This window comes from Nilaparvata lugens, chromosome 5, assembly GCF_014356525.2.
Source record: "Nilaparvata lugens isolate BPH chromosome 5, ASM1435652v1, whole genome shotgun sequence".
In the NCBI taxonomy this organism is placed as follows: Eukaryota; Metazoa; Arthropoda; class Insecta; order Hemiptera; family Delphacidae; genus Nilaparvata; species Nilaparvata lugens.
The window spans coordinates 41,387,931-41,412,904 of NC_052508.1; the positions used below are offsets into that span (position 1 = coordinate 41,387,931).

Below are 24,974 nucleotides of genomic sequence, written 5' to 3' on the forward strand. Positions count from 1 at the left end.
TTGACCGGCTTTTGTGCAACCGGGCCTGAATTGCTCGATCCTACATAAGATGTTACACTATGACTGATAATGGAATACTGTAACAAACTTCAATCACTTTAAAATGCCAAACACCGATTACTATTCTTAAAATATATCGGGTATTGGTAGCACAGATTATTTTCTCCCTATTCTACTTGGAGTATTCGGAAGGGGAAAATGGAGTTACTCATGAAGAACCTGAACAGATCAGAATTAAAAAAAAAACAATGAAGATGAATTTTCTTAATTTCATGGAGAAAAAAGAGGTTGAACGATGAAACTCATCCAATTATTGTTGTCTCAAATATGTCGAATATCATTTTATCTTGGATTTCAATGAATGTGAATGATCATCTCAGTGAACAAAATCCAGAGGACATTCCCAATATTCCTATAATAATGTTCGAGAAACCATAAAAATACATTTCGGGGATAGAGGAGAGAGAAAATCCATAAATAGGAGAGTTTCATTAAAACAAGATTCATGTTTTTATTACAGTGACTAGATTACACAACTTTCGTTCAGCTATTCATAGTTTTACATGATCAATAAACTTACACACTATAACGTGGATCACAATCGTTTGATAATATCATAATCATCATTATCATCATCATCACATTCACGCGCACAATAAATTTAGAAATAATGTATTTTGATCAGACACAGTCAGTCGGAAACAAGAGTTCACACTCACTTTTTCAGGGATTCAAGATGCTACCTCGTTCACTCTCTTACGAGGACTCGTAATGAATCTGCGCTCACTTTCTCGAGGATGCCTTATGAATCCTCACGTCAGCTGGGGAAGAAATTGATGTTGTTTTGTTAAGAATTCAAGCGGCGTAGTCTGTGGTCTGCTACCTCACGTAGACTGGCGTGAGGAGGCGGAGGCTACTGCTCTGGCGCGAGATTATCATGTCCAGCGCTAAGCAGAATATCACCAGCAGATTCCAGCTGTAATTTATATGATCGGTTCGATTCTCTCCACTTGCACTGGCCGTTGTTGCCGCTGAAACAAACACACATAACAATCATAACAAACACAAACACGCCCTTCAGTATTCATGTGGAGTGCCCTGATCAAAAACGGCAATTTACACCGATAGAAAAGGAAACGTCTTCGTCTGTCGAAAGGAAGAAATACGGCTTCGTGTCTAGTGTTTCATGCATCATTGGACCAATACCGAGTATGCCGCATTTTTTTGGAAGATTGATTCGCGATGCGGGTCGGACTTGTTTGTGAGGTCGTGAGAAAGAATCGTGCTTGTTCATTTTATTCTGAGCAGTGGAAAAATACTTTCATAAACTGTAGGATTTTTTGGTTTCATTACAACAATGGGGTGTGGAATGAATAATAATCGATTATGAAATGGAAACCTTTCAAAATGATGGATTGATTTAGATAATCTTTTTCCTGAATCTTTTTAATTGATCAAACTTATTGAAAAAATTCGATTCTCTAGAAATTTGTGAAAGCTATATTGGTGTAATTATACGTACTGAATAGGAATACTACAAACTTCTTATAATATGATCAAACCACATATTGATTGAAAATTGAGACACCGTTTTCGGTTGCTACACCATTATCAATATCTTGTAACCAGTATCGTCTCGATTTTACTCATAAGTGGATTAACAATATTCGATATTTCTATCCAATGAAAAATGATTTTATCAAATTCTGGAATTAAATTTATTCTGAAAAATATTCTTCTCTTCAAATGATTTGAAAATCTCCTCATTGAATTGATTTGACCAAGTAATAGAATGAAGGATATTGGAATCTAATCAAATTTTTCACAACTAGGAGTTTCATCACTTCTCTTTACTTCGTCGAATGATAAATTATTTTCCTCTCCTCAACATGGATCGGTCACAGAATTAAAAAATGAGCATTATTCCATGCAGATATATGAAATCTCAATTCCTCAAGAAGTGCTTGTTGCAGTTCAATCCTATCGCATTGACATAATCAAAATGTGAATTAAAATTCATGTACAAACTCGGAAATAACAGAATAAACCCTATTTTGAAATGTTAATTCATTGTAAAAATCCAATTACAAATATGGATATTCACTTTTTCATCATAGGGCTACTTTGTGAAGTAAGACAGTTATTATTGAAAGCAATAATGATGATTATCAAATCTTCACCGATTATGCTGACATAATCTGAGATATTAAACTAATATCAATCTTTTTCCAAAAATCATCATCCACATTGCTTAAACTTCAAAATTCATGTTACATATCAGTACTCAGTAGCAGTAATACTATCAACAAATAATGATTCCGTCTCATTTCACTCTTCCGTATCTTTGATATGTTTCACATTATTGCTTACAAATGGCTTTTATATTCATCACTTATATTCTAATATAATTATAGAAGACTAAGCAGGAAATGTCTCCCACTACATTTTATCTGATTTCATCACTCATCTATCTGACAAATGCATAATATGATATTAGCGGTAATTCTCTCCCGAGAATTGCATATCATGAATTCAACAACTTTATTTTACACGGAAGGAATGCTCCCCAACATCATTGCAATGATCTGTAATGAACAGAGGTCTCTTCAGTGGCGCAATTCTGGTCAGTGCCACATCTTATCACAATGGTTAATTCCTGAGGAGCAGCCAGTGTGGATGTGGACTCATAAAATGTTAACTGGTGGCTCACTGGCCATGTAATAGAATCTCAGGGGACGCCAGTGATAGTGCGCATTGTTGGATGTCAGCCATTCCACCGGCTTTCTGCTCGGCCTATTGCTACACATATACTACATATGTGTGCTCATGTGCATATATGGAGAGTACATATGCATCGGTTATAGCCGGCTGACGGGAGTATACAAGTCGCAGCCAGCGTTGTCTTATCTCCACGCAGAGGTACACAATCAAATTCTAATTAATAGGTCACATGACTGCAGTTAAGATCAGCCAGTCACACGACGCGTTCAAGAGCAATAATGCTCGCACTTGCATTTTGTGCATTTCTGCAAACGTCAGCATTATTGAATATTGTTGAGTGATTTCACAAAGTGGAGCTTAATGGAATTTGGATTCATGATTTCACCATTATAATATTGTAGTTGGATTAATTTTTCGCTGATATTGTTCAAATTTAAATTCATTCAAACGGAACTCATTAATATCATTAAAGATCTCCAAAGTAGAAAGTAGCGTTACGATGTTTTGAGCGCTTTCAGGAGAGAAAATTGGTTGTTTCAACGGTGAATACGTAGTCGAACAGTAAGAAGATATGATATGTTACTCAAAAGATGAGACCATCTACGAAGCAATGATATGTTACACTAAATTGGATCACTCACACGTATTCTTCTCAAGTGCATGTATGTGTGTATGTAGATTAGTGTTGACTTTTTATGCTGTTAGGAATTTGCTATAAAACTACTGTATCCATCATATGTTGTACTTAATTGGGAAAGCTAACAATTGGATACAAAATCAGGAACAAGAGAAAGTGATAAACTACAAAATTGGCACTGTACTATCAAAATCTGAATACATATTCCCCGTGTAAGAAAACTTTTTGAACATTTATAGAAGTTTCGATAGGATAACAGAAGTATTGTCGAAACTTTTCAGAATAAAGCATGCTTTTCCGATATTAACTTCAAGGTTGAACTCATTAGCATGTGATGAAATGTTATGCGATTATCATTTTATTCTCATCTTGACATCATTTATTTTGTATAAATAAATGCAATTATGAATAAAGAACTTTTTGATTTGATTTGATGACCGATAAAGAGTAAATCGGTGCGAAGCTAATTTGCTATCACCTTTGAAGCAATGGTTTACAAAAACACTTTTGCCATCATTCACAACGAAATCCGCTGGCAAACAAGGGCTTTCGGAGTAAGAAGAGTTCAAACACAGTAACAACATCGAACAAGTTGTTAGTGGAGTTTTGCAGATTGCATTACTGGCCCGGATTCTGAAAGTCAAGAGCCCTATTAGAGACCGTTTCGCAGTATTGTTCCTATTCACAAACTTGGCACACAACAACATAAAACTAACAAGTCAAAACCTTGCAGTACTTGCTTCTTACTCTACTCTCAAGCAGAACTGCCTATTGTATTTATAATAGCTTCGTTTCATATATGTGGTCTTGACATTCTGGAACGGAAGCTGCAAACTTGCCGGCGCGTTTGTGAGGTCCTGGCAAACTTCTAGCTCAACTAACTCTAAGGGCACCGGATCTCTTTGATAATTCATTTCATCACAGTTGCTTTGAGACTACTGAGTTATCTTTTGAGAAAACTGCCATGGGTGTAGTGTGCACATATTAACAAACCGCTCAAGGTATCATTCTAACACACTTGATGAATTCAGTTTCACTCGCATAATGTGTGGAATAGATTATGGATACAATGTGAGATTAATAGATCCCACTGAAATTATTCTTCACGTTATCGACTTTACAAGTTATACATTTTCAAAGAGTTTGAAGCAAGAAAAAGCCTTAAAAGCCTACAAGCTTGGGAATAATTTCACTAAAATTGGAATATACAAGAATATTCTCAACCATTTTAGAGTGAAAACCTATGAAACACATATTGGAGGATATTCAATGAGGCCGAGATTTTTACCTGATTTTTCATAGATTGAACTTCTAATATTCATAGTTCTGTTTTAACAACCAAAGAGGAGATCGATTGACGGATGGATAATTGCAGTAATTAAAATCTGTGAAAAATCTTTGTCCAACTAAAAAAAGATAAGAAAAGGATTCTAAAATGTTATACATTATATTTCCTGTGGCTCATCGTTGTTATCCTTTTCTCTGATGATTTTGTATCACTGCAGTTTTGCTACTCAGGAACAAACTACAATGAAATTCACTGTACAACTTCAAGAACATAATGAAACATATAAATTCAGTTGGAAATAATCAGTTATAATTGAAAACTTGTTGACCCTAGGATCCAGTTATTACGTGTAGTCTTCATGAAATTTGTATTATATCAGTCTTGTCAACGACATAGCATTAGGCTATTTGCACAGTTTGCTGAGAATAATTAGCAAAACAATTGGAAAATATTGACATAATAGGTAAGATTGAGAGTAAAATAATCGGAGACGGTTTAGAACATTGAATTGAACAGTGGTATCTTGAGAGGACAATCTGGAATTATATGATAATATATTCATTGAAAAGACATAATCTCACCTCTCATCACCCTTGTTACATGTTAATCATCTTCAAAAGAGTCCTACTGTATAGTTTAAGCAAGATATTGGGAGGAATTCAACGGAGTGGAATAAAAGTATTTATTCATCCATTTGTACAAGAAGCTTATTGATCTAATCATCAAATTTGAAGAGCATTGGATTCAAAAAGAAAATAATAATGTACGAGCAAAGAGGATATAGTTATTTGTGCAACTAGTGCGCAAAGTGACAGTTTGCTGCACCGAAAGAAACGTTTACGCTTTGCGCACGTATTTCACATTAAATTTTTCCTACAGTTACCATTGAATATGAAAAGTGGTTAATTATGGGTAAAATGATAGCTGAAATCCATCAAATGTTTGTGTGTGTGATGCTGTTATTAATAACAACCTTAATTCATTTAAAAATTAATAATGCAATTGAAGTTGAAAGTTCTCAGCCAAAGTTCTCATTTTTATTCATTCAAGAATCAGAAAAAATACAGATAGAACAAAAAATCCTCCATATAACCCACCAACTATTTTGTGTTGCCATGTTGCAAATCTGGAGTGCAGAAAAAATTTTTCCCGCACTAGAGTGGAAAAGTGATTCTTTGCGTTCTGTAATCAGTGCAGGAATGGCCACTTTTCAAGGTAACTGTAGGAAAATAGTTATTTGTGCAACTAGTGCGCAAAGTGACAGTTTGCTGCACCGAAAGAAACGTTTACGCCCGAGCCGTAGGCGAGGGCGGAATGGTTTCTTGAGTGCAGCAGAGGAACTTTGCGCACGTATTTCACATTAAGTTTTTCCTACAGTTACCATTGAATATGAAAAGTGGGTAATTATGGGTAAAATTGCCTGAAATGCATCAAATGTTTTTCTGTGTAATTTTATTATTGATAAAAACCTTAATCCTAAAATCCTAAAGTCCTCGTTGTCCTTGGTTATAATATATACTTAATGCTGTGTTCGTTGTGCTTCGTTGCACCTCTGCTCACTATAGCAGCCCAGTCACTGTTACCAACTTCATTTTGATTTTGCTTCACTGTTGCTCCATATAACCTACTAAGTATTTTGCGTTGCTATGTTGCAAATCTGGAGTGCAGAAAAATTTTTCCCGCACTAGAGCAGAAAAGTGATTCTTTTCGTTCTGTAATCAGTGCAGCAATGGCTACTTTTCAAGGTAACTGTAGGAAAATAATATTTATATTTTCTTTGCTACAAGTAGAAAAATGTTGGAAGGAACAAAACAATAACTCATCACCTAAGTGAGAAATTGTGTAGTTGAATAACCAAGTGAAATAACTAGTTGGATAACTTTATAACGGACTTAATTTATTATATAATCAAGTAGTAGAGTAACAGCTACTGACCTTGCACTCGGTCGGCGCGGGACTTGTCTTGATGTGTCTCTTTGACTTCGAGCACGGGCGGTCTCTGCGGCCGGTCACCCTCCACACTCTCCTCGTTCGAGTTCCAATATACAGTTGCAATTGTAGCCAGGCATTTCAGCTTCATGTCCCCTCGCCGGAAATGTCTGGCTTCCACTCTGAATTCCAGTCCTAGGGTGGTCGTCTCCAGCCCCTCTCTACCCGAGTACGATGTCTTCGGACCACGCAGGTATGTTGTATTTGCCTGTAATTGAAAATTATTGTTCAAGTTTGAGTTCCAATTATATAGGCCGACATAAGGCCCAGGTTATTCTATCAAATCTCAATCAATTGCTTGAGAAGTCAATTTCCTAAACATTGAATACGTTTGAAAAAAAAGCTGTAATAGCATTTTTCTCATATTTATTAAACCATTTGCTTGAATTATTTCAGATGCTTCATTGAATTTTAAAAAAGACCAAAAATTTCCATCCAGACTGGGTTGAAGTTATAATAATGGTTCAAGTTGGGTTAGTAGATATTTAATATTCAATCAATACTAAACTCTCTATTTCCAACTCAGCGTATCATTTTCCAGAAAAACAGTGCAATCGGTGGAAGTGATCATAATATTTTTTTCAATTTTCACCTTTATTCCACATTGAGACGTAAAATAAGTGATAATTAGCCATAATGAATGGACTAGACACTAGACCACCGATGGGACCAGGGAAAATACATTCCAGAAGTGAACATTTTCCGGATGCTACAATACTGGTAATAAATACAAGGGGAACACTCAGGATTTGATCCTTTTCCTCTTACATATATGATCATAATTTGGAGAGGTACAAAAAATATGGTTGAAGACCCCATGATAACGCTTTATAAATCTCTCACATCAACCATCAATTGAGTAGTAACAAATTCCCAGTCCAGAGAACCTTTCTAGTTTGAAACAGGCAACCTTCTCTGTATGAGTCCGATTAATCCATTGTGAATAGCATAAATGCGACTAAAATAATGCGGTCTTTCAAAGCTTGATACAACAACCACACGTTAGAGCTGGTTGGAAACGAAACTTTTGCACCGTGTACAGTTCACTGATATTATGTGGGCAGATCAAAAAGATATGCTCCAATAAACGGGCACAGATTAAACGGACCTTGCAGCTTGCCCGTCCGACAGTCATCATGACATTGTGTGATTAGTTCATTGGATGACAGAGATCAAAGCGTCTGTCTATTTCTATTCATAATCGAATAATATTCGAAACTTTGCGGGTAAAGTCTGTACTTCCGTAGCCGATAAGTTATACAAATAATACTCTCAAAACTCCCGGTTATTTCATGTGATATTCCTGTAAATGATAAATCTTCCTAAGTTGAAAGGATGTTTTTGAATTTTTTTGGTAAGGATTGACTGATAGAAAACTTTTCATGGACCCCTGAGATATATTGTTAAGATTGTGGAAAGTTCACCTATTACAACGAATAATTATTCTGGGTTGAATGGAAGTAGGATATCTGTCGTCTATTCCACAAAGAACACTTCGATAGGCATACTCATAACGACCAATTTTTTGTGGAATCCCCTCTTAGTAATACGAAGTACTTAGTATAGCCACAGAATACAACAATGCTGTATTCTGTTGAAAAGCCAATCTTTATCCGGTAAAGATAGTAAAACCTGTTTTCCTGAGTATTCTCAGAGAAACATATTATCATCGTTATTAGATCAGTTAATATAATATTTTCTCACATGGCGATCTTTTAGTAATATAAGTTTTGTGAATTTTATGCGATTTTTTGTGTAGACTGGAAGCCTACTTATTAAAAAGTTGCCAATCGATTTCCTCGTTCCAAATTTTTAATGACTAGTATGAATGATTTTATATTCATACTAGCAGAAACCCGTGCTTCGCAAGGATCTGTTGTAGAACTTGACGTAATGAAATTTTTAAGAATTGGAAATAGGCCTATAACCATCCTTGGTTAATAAAGAATCTATATGCAAAATTTAAAGTTGATTAGTCCAGTAGTTCAGACGTGATGATGCGTCAAACATAATTTTCCTATTCCGTACGTGCATAAGCCAGCTCTTTACTTTATAATAATAATTGTTATTGATAAAGTTAACGACTGCAAGAGATAGGACTATGGAACAGAATAGTGGTTAAACTATGATAGCGCCAGAAGTGTCTCAAACACATTAGTAGGTACTACATGAACTTTTTGAAAGTGATTTGAAAAAATGTTAAAACAACAGAACTGAATCCTTATCATTCTACTTTCATTTAGAGACGAGGCTTTTGTTTGAGCCGAATGAAAATCTATTTATAAAAAATGAATGTCTGTTTATGTGTTTGTTTGTATGTTTGTTTTTTCCCTATAGACTTGAAAACTACTCGACATAATGGCATGAAACTTTGGGAATATATTGTGTGAATATTGGGGATGGTTTCTGAACAGAAATTATAATAGGTGGGCTAATAATAATTATTTATTAATCCATTTTAAAGACCTATGTTTTCGAAATTTTCGGCCGAGCGGCTACCGAAGAGCGGAAAGATGATCATGATTCAAGATCATAGTATTTTGATAATATGATTCAACATCTGAAGTTACCAGCTGTAATAAACACGTCACCCTATGATAAATTGTGTACTGGTATTAAAACGGTAGTTTGGAGTTGAAGTGTAGTTGATTGGTACCAGCTGTTGATAATGGTTCCTTAGAAGACCTATACAAATAATTATCACTCCCCTATCATTCAGAAGCTGAAAAATGTTGAAAAAAAATTATTCACCTAATGAAAGAGAGTTGTTCATATTGCATTCATTAATTACTGAAGAAGATTTTCACTCCAATATTGGCGTATGAAAAAGGCTCCTTTTCCTTTTATATTATCCTTAAAATTCAAAATTTCAAAAAAACCTTGTATACACGATGATGCGCAATTTGAAAAGGAACATACCCGTCATATTTAATGAAAATCTATCACCGCGTTTCGCCGTAAATGCGGAACATATATAAACATAGAGATAAATGCAAATCCGTTGACTTGAATCTTAGACCTCTCTCCGCTCTGTCAATAAATAGTCAAAACAGTGGGTTATGTTCCATACACTTGAATTCAGGTACAAACATTCAAAAACAGAAAAGCTCGAATTTAGATTGTTCACAAACCAAATTGAATAAAAAAATAACACTCACTAATCACTCCAAACTGTAAAATAATGTTCAACTTTGAAAATTATGAGATACTCTAATTTAGAATGATATACCATGTCATGTCAACAAATCAGATCATTTTGTTCAAGTCAATTAAAATTTCTAGATAGCATTTCTCGTGAGACAAGCTGATTGATTCAACAGCTGAACATAATTCTGATTCTCTCCCACACAGGCACTCCCATCTTCCGTTGTGTTTTTCCACGAATGATTAATTTTATTATCCTTTCCATGTCCTTCAGCAACTTTTCGCAGGGATGCGACCTACTGCAATCGAATTTTTATAACATAAACCTACTTTTTCAAATTTAGGGAAAATCGTTAGAGCCGTTTTTCAGATCCGTTGGACATAGATAACCATATAACCATATAAATATATTTGATTAAATACAGAAATTGCTCGCTCAATATAATAGAGTATTATTCATTGCAGAAAGAACATACCTGCTCTCCATTGATGAACCACATGAGTTGAGCAGCTGGCTTCGACCGGCCCGATGTGCAGTTGAGTTTGACAGTCTCTCCCACCTGGTACCTTGGCCTTCCCCCGGAAATACGTGGACCTTCGTCAGGTAGTGCTGCAAACAAAGAATATGATGAGTATACAGAGTGTTTCAGAAGTAGTGTCAAACATTTTAGGGTATTGTTTCTGGATGATAAGAGACTACAAATTAATGTCGTATTTGAAGTGTCAGAAACTCAGAGGCTATCCTTATAGCTGCCATTTTGTTATTTTTCACTTTGGAATTTTTATCTCAAGAACGAAATGATTCATTGATCTGAAATTTGGCACGAATATTCACGCTATGAAGACTTAACATTTTAAATTTTTGATTGCAAATTTGATAAAATTGTCTAACTTTTTTGCCTCGTGTAAATTTTCTATAAAGTGAACGGTTTTCGCGAAATTTGCAATCAAAAATCTGGAATGGCCGCCATTTTTTAAATTTACATCAAAAATGTTCTATTTCATTCTTCAAAGTTGAGTCTTTATAGCATAAATATTCATGCCAAATTTCAGATCAATAAATCATTTCGTTCTTGAGATAGAAATTCCCAAGTGAAAAAAACAAAATGGCAGCTATAAGGATAAGCGCTGAGTTTTGGACACTCAAAATACGACATTTGTAGTCTCCTATCATCCAGGAACAATACCCTAAAATGTTTGACACTACTTCTGAGACACCCTGTATATTTTCTTGTTATTGGATATAAACTGGAAATTTTCAATATCATCGGTCATAGAGAGCTTGTCGATTTCAGAGTGAAAAAGATAGTTCTCCATAATTATTCAATCCATAAAAATCATATTATTTCTGTGTCTTGACAAAAATTCTCTCCAATTTGAATATAACAACAGAGAAAAGATAGCATCAGCCATATGCATATATGCATATAGCTGACGCTATCTTTTCTATGTGGTATAAACTATAAGCTGGTACATCTACGTTTCGACTTGAAGCTGCTTTTCCAAAATCTCTGGATGTTTTCATCAAGTCTCGACCAAGGAATAGAAGTGTTCGTTCCAGTCGATGATCTATGTGATACTAATATTCATAATAATGATCACTATTGAATAGTGTACTGCAGTTCTATTTAATCAAAATATCTGAATGTAGGATGCTTCATTATCAGGATAGAACGGCAGGTATACAATAATATGTAATTGAATAATTGAATAAAATATACTAGCAGGGCACCCGTGCTTCGCTATGGGAATTAAAATATATTATTATATTTGTGAAACATGTCTAAATTCTATCAAAATTGTTATAATAGTTTTTGAGATTGGGCCACAACTTGGCATGAAAATTATTGAGTCAAATCATTCGAATAATTAATTGATATGTTGGAAGTGTTCTGTAGAATATTAGTCCAATTGCAGAGAATTTAGTGGAATATTGGGCGGGGCTTGAAAGTCAACCTCGACTTTATTCATTGGCGATTAATATTTCCCGTTGACCGTTATCAAATTAGCAGTGATCATATTATTTTTGATTTTTCTTGATGCAATTGAAGAATAAATCCCAAATTAAGTTGATTCGGAATTTGATGACTCTGGTATACATGGATCTCTTGCTTATTCTAGAATTTTTGGCATAGCCTGTCGCTTACTTTTCGTTTCAATTATCCAGAAGTGTAAAAGCAGCCAATCCACTGATTTTTTCTTACATGGAATTCCATTCATACATAAGAGTCATTCATAATAGTTAGTATAACATTTATTGTGGCTGATTTCTCATGTACTAAACTTTACTATCATAAATATTTAAGTGGAATCAATTTATTGTGAATTTGCATTTTGCATCTGAATTTTCAGATTTAATCTGAATAGAGTTTAATCAATCACTTTGTTTATTAACTACCATTATATGATTTCTTTCTTTGATCTTAGCTTGAACCAAAAGATAAGGAAAGAAAATTTGGATGTACACTAACATTGTGTGTGTGTGTGTGTTGTTGTGTGTGTGTGTGTGTGTGTGTGTGTGTGTGGTGGTGTGTGTGTGTGTGTGTGTGTGTGTGTGTGTGTGTGTGTGTGTGTGTGTGTGTTGTGTGTGTGTGTGTGTGGTGTTGTGTGTGTGTGTGTTGTGTGTGTGTGTTGTGTGTGTGGTGTGTGGTGTGTGTGTGTGTGGTGTGGTGTGTGTGTGTGTGTGTGTGTGTGGTGTGTGTGTGTGTGTGTGTGGTGTGTGTGTGTGTGTGTGTGTGTGTGTGTGTGTGTGGTGTGTGTGTGGTGTGGTGTGTGTGTGTGTGTGTGTGTGTGTGTGGGTGTGTGTGTGTGTGTGTGTGTGTGTGTGTGTGGTGTGTGTGTATGTGCGTCTGTGTACACGATATCTCATCTCCCAATTAACGGATGACTTGAAATTTGGAACTTCAGATCCTTACAATATAAGGATCCGTCACGAATAATTTCGATCAAATGCAATCCAAGATGGCGGCTGAAATGGCGAAAATGTAGTCAAAACACGGTTTTTCGCGATTTTCTCAAAAACAGCTCCAACGATTTCGAATAAATTCATACCTAAAATAGCCATTGATAAGTTCTATCAACTGCCACGAGTCCCATATCTTTAAAAATTCCAGGAGCTCCGCCCCATCTATGCAGAATTTGATTTTAGATTCTCAGTTATCAGGCTTCAGATACAATTGAATCGAAGAAATTCAAGTGGAAAAGTTCGAGCATGAAAATCTCTACAATTGATGCTCAGTAACATTTTCGCCTGAAATTGAAAATAAGCACGAAATTCGAGAAAATGTGATTATCCAATTGCAAACTGTTGGCAACTGTTGATTATATTAAATGATTCACTATGAAGAGATAGAAGACCTCGTATGTCTCCAGCGTTATTGTCCTGTCACCAGCTGGCTCAGATAATTGTTCATAAGTAGACTTGAGATGCGCGTCTAGATGATCAATTTTCATAACGGCAAGGGAAGCTGTGTGAGTGCGCCACACCAGATTTTTTCTGATCAGCTGCTACTTGAGGCACCAATAATCCTTTCTCAAGGAACGTCAGCAAATTTTTTCAAAGTTGAGACCTGTTCCAAAATTATGTGTTTTATCGCAAACACACTATATTCCCGATTTAATCGAAATCGTTAGAGCCGTTTTCGAGATCCGTCCGACATACATACATATCCACAAGCACACACATCCAACCAGAAATGGCTTTCTTAGTATAATTTTTTGACTTCAATGATTATTATGATTCCATTCAATGTGAGCTTATTTCACATAATAATAACAGCTGGCATCAAAAGTAAACATTTCAAACATTATTGGAATTGAAACAGTAGCGATCATCAAAATTATTATCTTCAACTAGTAAATTCGTATGGCTTTTGTTTTCATCTGATCTAAAGTAACAAAATTATAGTAAGATTCACATCAATGTGTCAGCATTGTTTTAATGGGGAGCATTGATGCTATTAATGAGAAATACTGACAGTCAACGAACTGTTATGCATATTCTCCAATATTTTTTCGAAAGCTACCTTCTATTTTCTCAATGTTTGAGTATCTAAATGTTCAACAATCAATGTTTGAGAATAATTCATGGGAAAAGCGCTCCACTTCCATGGAAGATATTTTCACATTAGGAAAAGCAACAACAGCTATTTGGCCGTTTCAATAAATAACCACTTCCTTCCGAACAAGTTAAATTTTGGCCGAATTCCCTCATTCTTTGCGAACAGAGTCCACAATGGACACTTCTGAAGCTTTGAAAATGCCCTCCATTATAATACTGAATTATTAAAATTTCATCGAAATTGTTTAAGCAGTTTTCGTGATCTGTCGGATATACTAACAAAATTAGTCTTGATAGAATAGGATCAATTTATAGAAGAAACTCCCGTCATGAAAGTTTGTTTTATGAAAAATAAAAATCATCTGTACTCCCAGGAATAGCTCTGACGATTGAAGCAGCAGAATCAATTTATCCTCGATAAATGCATTTTAATTAGTTCTTCAACTTGGTGCCAAAATAATGAAGTCATCTCAACTTGATGCCAACCTGACAAAATTATTAATTTAGTTGCCAGTTAACAACTGTTTCAAAGAGGTACTCTCTCTAGATTATAGTTCTATAGTAACATATGATATGGACATTTCTATTATAATTAAGAGATTGGGAGAAGTAGAATATACATGCTAAAATACGAACATTAAACCCTTAAAAACCACCCTTAGAGTTGAAATATCGACAAAAGATTTCTTAGTGAGCACCTAGGATGTTTAAGGAAGCTATATTCCAAGTTTTGTTGCAATCCATCCAGTAGTCTTCCAGAAATCGTGATCAGTGAGTCAGTGAGATAAGAATTTTATAATTATAGATTAGCATTGAAATGATATCCTTCTTAGTGCACGTGAGATAACAAAAACTCATTTTTTTCAACGAAATAATCCAGTTTGCTGAGCACAATAGATCAGCTGTCATCAAACGTTGGTGCGCGAGGCGACGCTGTGAGAAAAACTGCGAAAAGATTCATTAATTTTGGCTGTGACTGTTGTAAAGATATTCATTTCCATTTTTCGACAATGAAATTTTTAATTATCAACATCAGAACAGAAGTAGCTCATTAAATGGTCTCACAGTACAAAAAGAAAAAGCGAGACATGTTCAACTTGACAGTTGCAATTCTCAGCTCGTTGAGATTTTACTGCTCTGTCGTAAATATAATTGGAAACATAATGCAGCTACGGCGCTCATTCATTTACTACATGGAACAATGCAGTGATTAACAAGAGTACGCCAATAGCGTCTCTATGGAGTCCAACCGAGACTCAACTGAATGGGCGCCTGCGTTATTGAGTATGCAATTAATCACGGCTCGTTCAACAAGTTTGGAGCTCTGGCAAAAAGCATATTATTAAACTCTTCTTGAGTCGGGCAACTGGGTACGGGTCACTCGACTAGATACGGAATGGATTTTAATGTAACATGATGTAAGTGGGCTGAAATTTTCAATATTGGCTATTGTCTATTACAAGTGTGTCCAATACACTGAGAAGGAAACGTAAAGAGGAGGTAAAGAGGAATTTTGGAGTGAGACATAGAAAATAAAGTATCCTATATAATAACCCATGTATAGAGTATGAAAAGTATATACAGTATATAACAGTTACACAGTATATACAGTATATAAAGTATTCTACACAATAAGTATCCTCAACTATTCCTTATAGTAAATAATAGAAGGAAAAACAGAGGAAAAGAATCAGAAATCGAGGAGGCGAACAGATTGAAGGAAAAAAATAAAAGAAGGATAAACCACTCACTCATTTGCTACACAACTTTATCACCACCACACCGCTTTGGCACATTGTATTCAATTCAAGAAAGAAGTGCAAAAGTAAATGAGAGGCTGTGGAAGAGAACGACGAGTAACCAACTTCTATTATTTAATTGGAATTCCGTTAGTGGCCATCGGATTAAAGTAAAGTAGAATACTAACAACTGTGGTTGGGATGTGGCGCCTCATGAGTCAGCCAGCAGGCTTCTCAGGTAATAGGGCAAGGCTCAGCAAACATGGGATCCTCCATCGAAGGTCGACCAACTCCCACCGGGTGAGGGATGCTTCTGTTAACAGCTAAGCTTGCCAACAAAAACACCAGCTGATGGTGGTGAGATAATCACTGCAAACTCCGATTCCAGCTCTGTCGGCTGCATGAGAGTGTGCGTGAGTGCGAGTGTGCCTTTCTCTCCTCCGATAACACCTTTCTCTTCTATGATAACCCCTCCTCGTTGGCTACTGGCAGATCATCACTTCCACTCACTCCACTTCGCTTCTTATTTTTGTTTTCACTCTAAAAAGCTGTCGCAAAAACAACACCCTCCAGATAAGTGTGACGATTTGTCGAACCAGCGTTATGTACTTAGTTAATTGGTCCAATTATCTGATACATTCACACTATTTTCCCCTTTGTAACTAATCCTGGATTGAATGATCCTACTCTTCAAAAATTAAAATTATATAAATTTGTTCATCTAGTCATTCATAGAAATCACAAATTGAGCACGATTTTATTTTATTTCTATTCAGATTCATCTATTTCATTCATTTACATTTTATAATACACAAATTAAATATCAAGAAAGGATCAAACTGGCCTAGCCCAAAACTTTTCCCTTTTCGAATTTTGATTGAAGTATGTCTAATACGTAGGTTATGTTGCTTCACTTTGAATCAAATTTTGTGTCCAGAAACATACAATCCAAAATTTACAATTTTATTAGATTGAAAACCGAAAAGAATGAACATATTGCACCAAACTGTAATCCAGAACTTGAAAACATTGAATTATTAAAAAATTTAAAAACCAAGAAACAAAATAAAACTCACTCCCAAAATCACAGCTTTTTTTATTGAAGCAGTATTGAACAATATTCGAAGAAGTATTGAAGTTTTATTTAACGATAACTTCATTATGATATTTGTAATAAAGTATCCGAATATCGTTGAAATACAATATGCTCAACCTACATAACAAGGACGAGAAATAATACAATAGGTATTTTCCCACAATCAATTCAATCCTAAGTCGGTCAACAATGAGAAGATTAGTTTATGGTCTCCAACTTAGCAATTCCACTAACTGATCAGAAAAGTAGTTCATGACTCTTCATGATGATTATATGCATCACGAATATATGCTTCCAGTATGAACCAAATATAATAAGCAGACTCTGAGAGTGGATGTACTTAATAATACTGCACTTCTGTGAATGAGTACCGTAACGTCATTTTCTATTTTATCGAATGAATAGGGACTTAATATTTACGATTACGTGAATCAGATACGATACAATCTATTTATATGAAAGAGAAATGGCACTCACTCACTGACTGACTGACTCACTTACTTACATTCGCAGAAATAAAAATCTACTGTACCAAAAACGTTCAAATTTGGTAGGTATGTTCAGTTGGCCCTTTAGAGGCACACTAAGAACAGATTTGGAAAAATTTCCAAAGATACGCTCAAAATCTGCGTTTTTCCAGCGTTTTTTAGGGTTTTCTTAGCTTCATCGAGAACAAATGAACAGAAAATGTTCAAATTTTGTGCAGAAGCTCAGCTAGGGTGTAATAATGTCGTGTTAGAAGGAATTTGCAATAACGCCAATGATACGCCCAAAATTAGCTGTTTTTTTGCGTTTTCTCAATTTTTTTCATCAAGTAATAGACAGAAAATGTTCAAATTTTGTACAGAGTAGCTTGGGTCTACAAATTTTGTGATGAGGTGACTTTAATATTTCATCAAAGATACGCCCAAAATCAGCGTTTTTCCAACGTTTTTCTCAGCTTTTCTGCTGATCTCATTTTTGGACGATCCAGTCGGTGGTCCAGGTGGCGGAGCCCCCTGGCTAGGCGGATATGGCGAGCTAAGCGAGCGTCTAGTATATCTATATTGTAGTATTTATGTCGTGGTGTTTGAATTGTAATATTTATGTTGGAATGAGTAATAAAACTAGGTGGTCTTGTTATTCATTATATACGAATAATGCAGGAGTTGCAAAGTGTACGACGCACTTCTAAGTTACAATTTTCTTCAGTTCTCACAAGTTTGTGAGACCATAGAGAAAGATAGCATTATTCTATATTTTCTCTATGGTGAAATTCACAAAAATATTCTCAATAGAGAGTATTATCGATTGGTTCATATAGAAAAGAGACATACTCACCAACTGTTATCATGTCGCCGTGATCTGACACCGTCTGGAAAGATGGGGCTTCAGCTGACACCTCACATCGGTAGCGACCACTGCTGGCCAAACTCAGCCTCTCCAAATTTACTTGAGTATCATTTGACTCAATAACCTGTCAACGAACAAATTCAATTGATTTTCACTTAATAAACAATCCATTAACGGAATACGAATATCATGCATAAAACATTAATGTCATAATAATAAATTAGTACCTAATAATAAATTGAAGTACCTTCAATAGAACTGAATATTTTTGTTCCATCATATTATGTAACTCGTTGTTCCACGAATTATCCCTTTCTATATGTGAATATTTCCAATTTTAGTGGTTATTGAGTTGATGTGAAACAATTCTGGCGTAAATCTAGATCCAGTGCCGTTATTCCTGTCATCAAATTTTCTATGTTTGGTCAGAGAAAACTTATGCAAATTGTATAAATATATTTGTTTATGAAGCTGTGTTTACACCAAATTTTTAAACAAAATGTTAATCAATTAATCCTTATTGATTCTATTAGATTAAACGGAACTTGACAAACAATATGTTCATCATGATTGTGTATGATAATTTATGTTCAATCTGATAGAATATATAAGGTGTAAATGCAGCTTATTATTCTTCTATTATTGTTCTACTAGTTATAAAACTTAAAACGATTTTCTCATTCCATGGTTTGGTATGAAGCATCCAAATTTGAAAATCTTGTCAGGAAAAAATTTTGTCAAAATATTGAGGACTGCGAATTTTGTGAAGTGAAGAACTACAAGATGACCTATTTCGGACTATCTATGTGTAACGTTTTTCAAATTTGTGAAAAGAAGAGCAAATGGGATAAAGAGAAGAATACTCAGAGAAAGGATTAAATTAATTATACTCAGGGAAAGGATACTCGTTTGTCTCAGCCCAAGGTTACCTAATTCTCCCTCTTCCTATGATTTCGATAACGCAGGCTACTTATTGTATGAATAAATAAATGAAAAATATCCTGAAATTACTTGAGATAGGGGAGGATGCCAGTCCATTATTCTCAGTACTAGTGATGTCTTTTAACTTTATGCTGCTTGTTTCTGATTCCTATAAAATTTGTAATCCTTGAATTTTTGATACAGCTTCAAAAGCAATAGGCCTATTACTTATTTTATTACAATAAGTTAGATTCTTCTTTGGTGAATCAGTTCATGTGTTCTATTAACATAAAGAACTTTACGATTTGTTCAGAACACAAATTCAGAGTTTTTCTCTTGCATTAAATCAATTCTACGGGATGGTCATAGTTGTACAAACAGTGAATTTGTTTTAAAGCAAAAATATAAAGCACATAATTTCAATGCAGCTCAAGTAATCCGATTACGTTACTCAGTTCGGAATATGAGGATTCACGAGTATGGTCATTTTATGTCGGCTAGAACTCTAATTGTAATCACATAGGCAAGCTACAAGGTACCAAGTCACCAAGTCACCATTATTTCACATTTTGAACTCTCATGGCCTCAACATCGTCACTCCACCGGTTTTTCTGAGTAAGTTGTAGCCAATGGCTAATGAGAAGAGAGCCATTAAACTCGTTATCTGAAAGAGTTTTCTCGTGTTCAATCTGCGCGCAACTCTGATGAGAAAAAGTGCAAAGAGGCTCATATATATGGCGGCCCTACAGAAAAGCTGTCCGGAATAACTCTGGATTTATAGGAGTGAGTCGAAATGAGGTGTTTATAAAAGCATGAGAATATTATGCAGAGTGGGTGAAAGTTGCAGTTTCTGCAGAGCAGATGAGCGACGTTAAACCAGAAAGAATGATAGCCAGCCGACAGACAATACGGCCCGCAACGCCACTGCACTCCCGGCTTCTTCCTGTACATGACATTCAAATGCCATTTCCATGTCAGATTCTGAACCTGTTATGAATAACGCTGTTTTGACGTGAAATATATCATTCAATAGTATGATTTTGTCATAGATTGAGAAGATATTCATGTTAGAGGTTGTTAGATTGGAGCTCCAACAAAACAGTTCAGTCAGCTTTCCAGATACTAATAAAAATCCTGATCAAATTTTGAGTTTTTGAATTATTAATCTATCAGCCAAAAACAAAATATCTTCACAAAAATATTATCAAATCGAATTGAATCCTTCAAATAGTAGATAAGTAGTATCCTATCATATTTTGACATTCTATTATATCTGTTTATATTTTTATATCTGGTTATTCATGTTCAACGAATTTCGAAAATGGCTCTAACTATTTTCACGAAACTTTGAACATAGTAGGTGTATGATATAAAAAAATTCGATTGCACTAGGTCTCATCCCTGGGAAAACTCGCTGAAGGACATGAAAAGGATAATTCATCTTTGGAAAAACAGATGATAATTTCGTCGTCTGTCGATAACAGAAGATGCGTGTGCCTGTGTGAGAGATCAGCTGTGTAATCAATTAGCTTAGCGTAATATTTATCTGGCGAGAAATCTAGAAATTTTAATTAACTCGATCAAAATAATCTAATTTGTTAGATGGTATATGTTGACATGAGATGGTATATCAAAATATTCAAAGGTAATCTTAATTTTACAGTAAGTGTAAATGATTATGTTTTCAAATATTTGGACTGAAAATTTGACCTAAATTCAAGTGTATGGAACATAACCTACTTTTTGGAATATTTATAGTGCATAAATGAAAATTTATATTTAAAATTCGGGGAAAAAACACTTTTTGGCTGTGCCTGTCAGTCCTTCCCCAATCATTTTAAAGAATTGTGTTCTGTTTATGAATATATAAATAACGAGCGAAGCTCGGTGCCCCGATATTACAAAGTTGAACTCGCAATATGAGAAGGTTTCTATCCTGCTAGCCAACAGTGTAATATCCCTCTTTCTTTCCTCATCATCATACAGAGCTGCAACAAGGAAGTAGCGCTTCTGCAGTATATATGACATGATGGAAGTGTCATCTAGTAATACTAATAAATTTGTATCTACACAAACACAACAGACAAGATAACACAAAACATTCCACAGAACATAAAATGATGATGAAGCAAAAATCATCTTCCAATAATATCCGATAATTTGTATGTATATATTTCGATAAGGGATACCCAAATTAGTGTTCTTTTGATCTCCTTCGAACCCTCAATTCCTCGAATGTGAGTGAGAAGTGCAGACCAGCGTTTTCATACTCTTCTTCCAGATAAAACATACAAAATCATAGACAATTCATTGAATAAATTGGGAATACCGTCATTTAATGTGAATTTGTGTATAAGCCAGTAAATATTGTAACATACATCAATAAAAAACTCTTATCTTGATACAGAATAGTAGTTTGAAGATACAGAAGCCTAAAAAATAATGTATTGTCTTTAGTATCACTCAGCCTAGTCAATCACAATAATTAATTCAGTCATTAGTCATGACATCTCACAGTAGATTTATCCTATCAATTGTCGGTATAACGAATAATTAATTCATGTCAGCTGCTCATCGGTCTGAAAAAATAGATTGATGCTGAGCATTCAGGGGCTAGCTAACTTTTGCCAGTTGATCGGTTCTCAACGGGTTCCAAAACTGACATCAAATCCCTGTGAAGCCCCCTAATCCCGTCGGTCCTCCATTCTCACAGATAGACCTACACAAAATTGTTAATCCCGACTGAATTCTATGAATCGATGACGCTCATTCAAATGGCATAGTCGCCTTTCAACTAGCTTGATAATCTATCGCTTCATTCCATCCATATTCGGATGATGAACCTTTTGTGGAGCTTCGTTGAGCATTGGCGCTCCACGTCTATTGCTGATCTACAATGATCATCCAGGTGAATAGAATTGAAAGCGGATCACTAATGCCGCGGTAATTTATCATTCCATGTGAGGTCAAGTGGCAAAATGGAAATATACGTAGCTTTTCACAAATAAAACTAAAATCTCAACTCATCAGTCATTACTTCGTAATTATGGATGATACCAAAAATCCTCTTTTGCGGTGGGAGTTATCCAGAAAAATTTACATCATGCTTCTCAATGATGGGAAAGTTTAGTGCAACTGTGTGTATTTTGTTAGGTTATAATTTATGTTTCCCAATGATGAGGGACTCTAATTTTATTGTGTATTCCAGACTCTCAAAATCCTTTCTCCATATCATGATTCATGAATGTTAGAGAAGATTTTTGATCATGGACAATGATGAGGATCAATCAGCAATCGATAAATCAATACTTCAAACATAATTTTCTCCTCGTCTACCAAATCGAGAACGATTCATAGTTCCAATTACTTATTACTATCAATTTATAATGCAATATAAATATCTTATATATGTGGAAATAATGGCAGTGAGGAGATGTCAAACCTTTTTTTCTGAATCTTTAACAATCGTTCGAATACCACATCGATATTAATTAGTACATCCATTACATGAAAATATACCCTACTTTACCTGCTATCCAAATTCATCTCAATGACACCAGCACCTCTGCGGTACATAACTTCCTCGTAGTTTCACAATTATTGCATTTTCTAATTCGAATATAAAAATTCACCGTGTAAGTTGACTCCTTCCGCTTGTTTAGGTGGAATTGTCATGATGGAATTGCTGGGTATGAAAGTGCATTTATAAACAAACATCTCTGAGGATTTATCGTCCGATCCCAATTCTGCTCACCTCTAGCAACACGCTCCAACTTCAAATTGCAATAAACTTCATAGAAAGCAGCCTATTTGAATGTTTAAAAGAATGGAGTTCATTCTACTCATTTATAAAATTTCTCATGGGTGCTAGGGAAGTTTGACATTTGTTGATTTCTATGCACTGACATGAGGAACTTGAGAGTTAACTATAAAGAAGAATAAATAATAGAAAGCTATTTTATACGGGAAATTCAATCCCATTTGATCAATGGAGCAAGCTTAGTTATATTCATACAGTAGTGTGATATTACAGTTTTCTGTTCTTGAAGAATTCACTCCCACTCTCATAATAAATTCCCACTAGTCCTGGCAGATGGAATGGATGTGAGAAGTTTTCATAAATATTCAGTGATTTATGACAATCATGGAAACACAATAGAAATGAGCATACACACAAAGCTATCCATAGAACTTTACTAAATGGGAAGAATCAATTGTGCTATGAAAGAAACATTATCGATGTTGAAGAGAGGAAATTAATAAAGCATTGATACTCATCGGTTTATTGGTTGCAACATAATTCAACAAAATCTTTTATCTCTCCTGTCAGCCTTTCTTACATTCACGAAGAAGTGATTCTGTAAGGAATAAATAAATTTCGGACATCTAGTTCGCATCATGTTGCACTTTTTCAACTGTATTGAATAATGATATTATTTCGATTGGTGGTGTTGAGATATCATTGGGAGTGGAAACAGATTGTATTACCTACTCAGTCACAACAAAAAAAAACGCGATTTCCATAACGCAATATTACTTGAGTGACTTTCTTTACAATTGTCATACGTAACAGTTGCCACACTACTTTGATCAGAACAACGTTATACAGGTGGGTTGACTATTATGAGAGCAATTCTAATCAATAATTAGTTCCCATGATGATGTTGTACCAGAACATAATGAATCCTGATAGAAATACTTCAATCATTAATGTAATCCCTCATGCTACTCCATAGTGCAGCATGATTTATCACTAGATGATAAATAGAGCTAGACAAATAATAATCTAGTGACACTGTCATAGTAGATTCTCCCTTTCTGTCACACAATTTAGGACATCTTCTGATGAAATGTGAGTCGGAATCAACTGAGTGACGGCTGGGTGTACCATTATGGATCTGTGCAGGTGCAGTCGCATACAACTTTTCAGGCGCTGGGTCACAATCAAATCCTGGGCTGCAGGGTATTCCACCTCAGAGGGTCAAATCCACTTTTCAGTAGTGGGATACACTCAGCACCAACCAAACCTCATCCATAAGCATGACCAGCGTGTATCTGCAATCCTTTATGCCAATATATCTTCCGTGCTTCTGATTCGTTGTCGCCCAGACAAATGGCTTGTTGCAGCGTGTTAAACAAAACTGTGTTGGTGTAATAGTGTGGTAGTGGTGTTTTCAGTCATCGGAAATAATAAATCGCTCTAATCGCATTGAATTATCGATAGCACGGTAGGTTACTTCAGTTTCTGTGCACTCATTATTCATTACATGAATCTCTTAGGCTATCTAAAATTCACGATAAAAGTATGAGAATTCATCTCTTTTTTCATTCAATCTCAGTGAGAGAAAAAAACTTTGATCACAGTCAAGATGCTATTGTGTTATACAATATTCATGTGATAAAATCCATCGTCTATATTCATTGTGAAACTCCTATTTTCTAGCCTGGATATATTGATATGATTATGAAGAAGAATAGTATGGAATTTGGTAGGTTTGAGAGTTTTTCTTATATAGTCATCGATTCAAATTCGAAAGCCGTCTTCTCAAGGTACGAACAAAATGAGTAAGTAAGTCGCGGTAAAGATCGATGCCACTGAACAGCTTTGCAATTATAAAGACGTTTTGAGTCATTGATATCTCATTATATTCAAGTCCAACGTATCTCGAAAACGGCTCTAACGATTTGCACCAAATTTGAAACATAATAGGTTTATAATATAAAAATTCGATTGCACAAGGTCTCATCTTTGGGATAGCTCACTGAGGAACATTGAAAGGATAATTCATCGTTGGAAAGAAAACTGAGACTTTCGTCGTTCATGAATAATGGAAGTGAGTGAGCGAGTGCGTCTGTAGAAAATCAAAATATCTCATCCCCGAGATTCATAAACTAACGTAAAGCTAGATGTAAAATATAAACACAACCTAAAAGATAATGAAACCTTGAGGGTTTGCAAGGTAGAATTATCCAAAATTGATAAAAAATTTCAATTATATTTTGAATAGAACGTATTTTCGCAATGTTTCAAAATTTAATTTTTCTTT

At 35.1% G+C, this 24,974-nt stretch overlaps 1 protein-coding gene across 1 annotated transcript in view; it reads right to left on the reverse strand.

The window, feature by feature from the left end:
- Positions 1-480: 480 nt before the first annotated feature.
- The window catches only part of LOC111057247, a 466,683-nt gene continuing 442,189 nt past the window's right edge, over positions 481-24,974 (reverse strand). Inside the window, exons 3-6 of the mRNA XM_039428365.1 lie at positions 17,995-18,130; positions 10,256-10,389; positions 6,582-6,843; positions 481-1,031 (exon numbers count right to left, since the gene is read on the reverse strand). Of these exons, the coding sequence (XP_039284299.1) occupies positions 880-1,031; positions 6,582-6,843; positions 10,256-10,389; positions 17,995-18,130 (684 nt within the window). The 3' untranslated portion in view covers positions 481-879. The remainder of the gene's footprint in view (positions 1,032-6,581; positions 6,844-10,255; positions 10,390-17,994; positions 18,131-24,974) is intronic.